Raw genomic sequence first — 7,013 nt, 5'->3', positions numbered from 1 at the left:
TCATCTGTTTTTGTTGATAGGTTTTCTGTACAGCTTTTGGCAAATCGTTATGATCAATAAGTTGATTAGTTCTTTGGTTTTGCTATATGTTCACAGAGATGTTTCTGCTTATGACAAGAGTGGAATATCATTTCTGTTCTTTCAAATTAGATGATCCTGCTACAAATAGAAAAATCCTACCATTTTGTTATCTTTTGCTCCGTCTTCCTCTTTCCCCCCCATTTTAAGGTATGCTTTGTGATAATAGAGCAATGCTGTGTACCACGATTGATGTGACTATCAAAGATGTTTAATTACTCTGTGAATCGCTGATGCAATACAGTTTCGTAGTAACTATAAAATTAAAAGTTAAGTACAGAAAATCAGCTCCTTAGACATGTCTTTAAAGCAATTATTTCTGTTACATAATTCCATACCCCTTCCCTCCATGTTTGAGTTAGTTCAGTTGAGTGAGCAGAAATCACGATAGGTAATATGTGTTTTCAGGTTGTAATCACCTTCCTCAGGTGGTTTTATGAACATTACCTTGGCCTCCACTGTTCCTATGAGTGTCAAAGTTATTGTACCTGCCATCAGCAGAGATAGGAAAAAGGAAATTTGCAGAAATAAATTACTTCAGGCTTAGGGTTCACTTTTTTCAATTCAGTTGGATGTTTTGGAGGACTGAAGTTGTGAAATTTATCTATTGGCGCTGATTCCTGTTCCTTCCCTGAACTGTGTTTTGTAGGATTAGAATACGTGGATCTCCTTTCACGGCTATATGTGTTTTGTTAGCACTTGATCTCATTTTACAGAATCTTTAGCTGGAGCTTAATTGAAGGTGTCCTAAATTGAACATTTTGTCAGCGTTTAAAAATGCATGTCTATAGAGAAATTCACTTTGATTTCTTAGGATTTCCATATGGAGATATCTCCAGAAATGCAACTTTGTGGTGAAATGAGATAAATCAATTCAATCTAGACTTTCTCTGAATAATAAAACAGTCTTACTGGAAGCCCTGTTAGATGGAATTATGATTATCAAGTCTGGTAGTCAGGAAGATTTCTTGTTAGGGTATGGCTGCAGGACTAACTAAAGTATGGTTATTCCTGACTGAATAAAAGATTCCAACCATTTCTGAAATGTAGGTTGCTGTTTTGAAAAGTCCTTAAATATGTATAAAGAAGCTTGAACTGATTCATTAACTTTGAATAAATTCCTATGATGAATGAGGGAAATGAAGAGAAAGCACAAATAGCTTATTGAGCAAGACTCCTTGTATGTGGCTGGCTCCCTGCAGAGGCACAGGACTAGGACAGATGCATCTCTAATATGTCATTGTAGATCCACCTGAGGCTTTGAAGGACCAGAACCGTATCAGAAGGAGATCTTGCATTGGCCTCCTCTCTACTGACGCAATAGTTTACATTTTCAAGTTTTTGTTTTCCGCCTTCTCTTTTTTCTCTCTGATAACTAGGTGGACAAATTTGCTGATCAGTTTTACTTTTATCTTTTGTTGGGGTTGGTATAAGAACATAATAGTGCTATAAATCTGTTTTACTTCTCCTTTTGAATTTTTCTTCTATCATCTATATTCCTGATGCCTTGCAAAGTCACTCTCTGCAGTCACCTAATTCTCATGTTCTCTGTATTCTCCACATAGAACCATTCATCAGTGATGCCTGATGCAAAATACTGAAAAAGGGTCTTTGCACACAAACAGAAAAGTTTGGTGAGCAGGGAGGGGGAGCAGTCTCTCCATCTGTGCACTCTGCACTAGGAAGAGAGAAAAGAATGGAGGTGAATGAGGGGAGATGAACACTTTCCTGTACAGACTACCTGAAAAGACAGTGATTTCTAGGTGGAAGTTGGCAGTGCACATCTGGGCCAAGTCTTATCTAGCCAAATCCTAGAAGTTGCATTTATGAAGAAATGTGTTATAAGTAGTGCAGTTTGAAGAAGTCTGCCCATAGTAATTGATTGGGACTGTGTCAGTATCAGGGAAGTGTGTTATTGTACTGACTTTTTACTTTAAGTCTGTTTGGTATCTCAGCTCTTGATGCATAATCAGGGAAACTGGAGGACCTTTCTTAGCTTAATCAGAGAACTAAGCTTGTAAAGTTTGCTGAAGGTTCAAAGTGTATAGATGTAAATATTCTCATTGTACTTAGATTTTTTTTTGAGACACAATTTTTGCTTTTTCAAATGGTATCAAAATATACATATCCTGCAGTGTATGTATCTGTTCCTGGGGATTAATTCCCTCACACCTGTAGTTGGAGAAATGACAAGCTCACTGCAGAAAACCAAGTGGCTATAGTCATTTACGTTTGGTTGGGCATTTTCAGACTCAGGCAGGTCAAAATGAGCAGAGATCACCACTGTTTGTGTGGCTGAGGATTCTTTCAGTGTGTGGAATTTTGTGGCAATTACACTAATAACACATATGATTTCTGTGCATTTCCCTGTGCAGTGCTGCTCTGCAAAAGGCAATGAAAAAAAACATGCAAAAATTACATAAATAATGTCTTGCTGAGGCTCTTCTCAATCCTACTTGTTTATGTTGTTCCATCCACAACTTCCCAAAGAACTGACAAAGACTTCAAATTACAAAAGTGAAGTAAATATGGGGTGTGTTGACATTTACTCTACCTTTATGGGTTGTGATAAAGACATGTGGTCTTCATTCTGTTCATTACTATAATGCAAAATGAGACACCTCATCGACGTTTCCCAAGGACAGGTTCTTGTTTATAGATGGATAAAGACATACAGTTGTGTAACACCTGTGTCTAAGTACATGTTTTTATGACAGGCACGGGATTTTGTTTTTCTCCATTTATGTAGACTTAAAGCCTGGATAAAAATAGAGTGCTTAGTTTTTAGACACTGCATAGCGTCCTTTGGTCAACAGGTTACTTTATGCAAAATTTTTTTGCTTTACTGTATAGCAGTGTAGCATCCATAATAAAGGCCAAGGTTGGCAATGAGAAGGTCTGAATAGGAAAAAGAAAACCCTTACAAAAGGAAATATAAATTCTTTTTTTTTTTTAAAGGCTCTGGTTGACTTTCTGAAATTAAAGCTGTGTCCTTATCCTGACCCATTTGTCTTGTAAAAATGGGATCAAATTCTGTCATGTTTTGTGATCCAATATTCATTATCTGATATTTTTGCTTTTAAGAGCAAGAACTGCATTTGTTAATGTTCCTCTGAATATCCTGGATCAGTATTTGGAATGTACATATTCCAGGTGTGAATATTCAGCCAGAGTTTGACACATCATTCCAGTTACTTATTTGGTAAGTATTTTTGTATTGCTAGAAATGTGTGGATTCTTTTTACCAGCTGAAATATTTGCAGAGGATACTTCATCATTAAAAAACAGCATTATCGTGGATCCGTTCTCAGCCTCATCAAATTGCAGTAGCACAACATCTGAAAAACATAACTCGATTCAAAACAGCCTTGAATCACCGATGCGACTTTGAGGGGAGGCACCAGCAACATAAGATGATTGCAGTACTCCATGAAAAGTGTGCTCAGTGTTTTGCAGTGCCATGCATGTTCTGATACATGGCATACACCTGCACTGGCTCAATCAGCGGAAAATCGACCAAAACATGCAGATGCTAAGAGAAATGCTTGAAGAAGTTGAAGAAATAGAGGTCATCTAATGTGAAGCTTTCTAGGTATGCCCTTCTTTTTATCAACCAAATGACATAATTCTTGAACAATTGATTTTCTTTTACTGGATGCCTGAATACAGATCTGTTTATCATATTTACTGCTTTCTTGTTGATAGAAGTTGAAGAAGGGAGATGAACAAAACATACAGGGTTGTTCATGTGTACACAGATCTTTTTTCCCTTTTCCACCCTTTATATGAAGTGCAGCAGCACGGACACTCAGTGTAGTCCTAATGGCATGGAAAAGTGAAAGACAAGGCCAGAGGCTTGCAAATAAAAATTATTTACTCATTTGAAACTGGAAAGCAGGCAGTAAGTGCATTGCTTTGTAAGTAGCTCCAGGATATGGATGGTACTTGAACTATGTTTTTATATCACACCATTCATGTATTTGATCATCAGTCTCACATCATATTTTATGTTATTGACCTGTCCAAATTCATCTGTGACAGAAAGAGGCCTCTGTACTCTTTTTTGATTGCTTTTTCTGTTTTTTTTTTTCTCATCTGTCTTAGCTGTGTGGATCACGAGCATCCATTGTGCAACAGTTCTCTGCTTGCTTCACAACTACTCTAGCAGCTCCATGCTGTTTTAGTTGCTTTTTGTCTCTTCCACTCAGAGGCACTGATATGTGGGTATTTCCTGACTCATTCGCACTTTTTATTTTTATAATAAATTAATTGAAATTTTTTTGTGTGTGTGAAAGGAGGAGATGGTAAAAACTTGCGACACTGGAGCAGATTAAAAAAAAACAAGTAGGTACTCAGACTCAGTTCAGAGGAAAGAGTACTGCTCCCTTAATTGTCTTTCTCTTAAACACACCAAAGGATGTTATTCTTCCATCCACACCCATCTTTACACTCTTCTTTACCTTCATCTCCAAATGAAATCCATTGCTAAACTGAGATGCTTTCTTTATCTAATTTTGAAGTAGACCCTAAGTGCAGTCTTAAGAAAGCCAGCTCATATGACTGCACTTCCAGGCTGTGCTGCTGTTTGTAACCTGTATATTATTTGATCTCCCAGAGAAGAGCTAGTCCTGGAGATAGGTAGTATATTGCTTCATTTTGCTCTCTTCTAGTCATGTCAAGCCATATGAAAAGTAGCATGAATCTGTGCTGAAGCTTTCACCTCACTGTAGTCCTGGAATTTGGGCTGATGCAAGTGCTCAATGTGGGTTAGAGCTTTTATACTATTTTGGTATAAAGTCCTCAGATACTGGACTTGGAATGAACTGACATTCTGTTTTGAAACATTGGGGGCTTAAGGGAAAAATGAAATGACTGTTCCTTTGTATACCTGAAGTGGATCAGCGGCTTTGTTTTTTATGTTTTTATTTGAAAGATATCACTCGCTGGCTTCAGAGTGGGTGGATTCAGCTTCCTTCTGGATCCTGAGCAAGTCACCTGTGAGAGATCTCGTTTTCTGCTGGGTCTACAGACAGCATGGAAGGGGAGAGCATCTATGAGGTTGATTCTGAAGGTAGACTTGGAGGTAAGGGTGCCTATCACTCCCGTTTTCATCCCAGATGGCTGGTTGCAGGGGGAAACCCTTATGACAGTGGACCACGGAAGCCACAAAAAACAAATCTAATAAAGATGTGTATAGTTCTTTCATTGTACTGTGTCACTTTTCAAGCAGTGAATAAAAATGATTTTGAAAACAACTGTCTCCTAGAGGAAGTGGCACATCTGGATGCTGCATGTACAAACATTGCTATTTGGAGCTTGAGATTTTCCAAACATGATGCAAACCCTAAGAATTTACAATAAAATTAAAGCCATGTAGCCCTTTCTCTATTTTTGTTTCTTTTTCTGTCTCTCACCTGCTGAGCAACTCTGTTATACATGCCATCTGTTTTGTTAATTTTTTTTAACTGGACTGTTGAAAATTGCATGAAATGGCTCTGACTTTCTTCTGTACATACCCACTAAAACTACAACTGTCTTTGGTCAAACATGCTAAATTCACTGTTGTGATTTATCACTTTAATAATGGGGAAAGCACAGTTGATATTACATACTTCTACAGTCATGCTGATGTTTGTGTATCACACTAGGGAATTCTGTCAGTTTTCAGACTGATGATGCTTTTTCCCACCAATTTTTTAAATTCCTCATTTTATAAAGCTTCTTGTGAGACTAACTGGGCAAACACCTTTACGTGGTCTGTGAAGCACCTTCAACTGCCTAGGTGAACTCACCTTTTGAACTCAGAAGTCTAAATATTGTTGGAAGGAATGGGGTTCATTACAAATGAAAGAAAGGTTAGAATAATGAACAAATACAAGAGTTGGTGTGCTGTACATCTGTATGATGGCTTGGGTATTTTCTTGCAGTGATCACTGTAACGAGATGGGTGTTTTTTTTAGTAGATTGTGCTGTGCTTCTGCTGAGACACTCCCTTTCGTGTTTAATATTTCTTTAATACTTTTCTTGGGCCCTAGCTGTATCATCAATACTGTTTATTGAAGGAGCAAGTTATACTGCCTTAGCTCTGTGTTTTCTTCATATTAATGAGTTGCCTCCAGCTGTTCTTCAAGCAGCCTAACATGCAAATATGTACACATGAAATTTATTTTTTTTAACAGAAACCTCGGTAGTTCTGTGAAATAGCTGTTTTATCATAATAATTATTACTACAAGAACAGTCTCAGTACTTATGTTTAAGTAATGCTCTTCTGCTATGTGGGTGAAGGATAACAGCAGCAGCCTCTCCTGCTTTCTGAGTATTTGTCATACCCTCTGCCAGAGTTTTTGAAACACTGCAACTGGAGCCATTGTCTGACCATTAGTGATTAGGGTACTTTTTCATTTCGTATCCTGTCTTGGGAACTAATTTCCTGGCCTTATCATTATGTCCTTCACTGAATCTCTGCTACAGTACTGTATCTTTGTCATTTCTTTCATGCCATTTTGTGCATGGAAAAATTCTTTCAGAGCTGAGGTCAAAGAAAAAAATTGTATCCCAGCCCTTTTTAGACTGACCTTTGCTGTTAGAATAATTTATTGTCCTTGATCTACGTATTCTAATTTGTATAGGCAAGACCGAGTGTGTGTGTGTGTGTGTGTGTGTGTGTGTGTGTACACAGAATGAATAAACATACTTCTGGCCTGTTTTCCTGTCTTTCCTCTTCGTTTCTGAGTTTAGAGATAAGCTCTTCAGAGGAAATTTACTATGTTTTTGGGAAATTGTAATAATAAATCATCACTTAAACTCAAGTTTAATAAAATTATTGGTATGAGAACAAAATTTGATCCTGTATGTGAAAGGGATATATAGCTGCATGTCAGTATCTCCAGTATATATATATATGTTGCCTTTTTAGACAATGTGTCTGCACAAG

General features: G+C 37.5%; 1 protein-coding gene across 2 annotated transcripts in view; it reads left to right on the top strand.

The window, feature by feature from the left end:
* The first annotated feature begins 3,528 nt into the window (after positions 1-3,528).
* LOC100549668 (serine/threonine-protein phosphatase 2A 55 kDa regulatory subunit B gamma isoform) overlaps positions 3,529-7,013 on the top strand; it is a 44,844-nt gene continuing 41,359 nt past the window's right edge. Inside the window, exons 1-2 of one of the 2 annotated variants that reach the window (XM_019614960.2) lie at positions 3,529-3,670; positions 5,012-5,161. In XM_019614960.2, coding sequence (XP_019470505.1) covers positions 5,113-5,161 — 49 coding nt within the window. In that variant the 5' untranslated portion in view covers positions 3,529-3,670; positions 5,012-5,112. Of the gene's footprint in view, positions 3,671-5,009; positions 5,162-7,013 lie in introns of those variants that run through there. The other variant, XM_010710396.3, reaches the window with a different exon arrangement.

This window comes from Meleagris gallopavo, chromosome 4 (assembly GCF_000146605.3).
Source record: "Meleagris gallopavo isolate NT-WF06-2002-E0010 breed Aviagen turkey brand Nicholas breeding stock chromosome 4, Turkey_5.1, whole genome shotgun sequence".
Taxonomy (NCBI): domain Eukaryota; kingdom Metazoa; phylum Chordata; class Aves; order Galliformes; family Phasianidae; genus Meleagris; species Meleagris gallopavo.
This window is presented reverse-complemented; position numbering and strand designations above follow the sequence as displayed.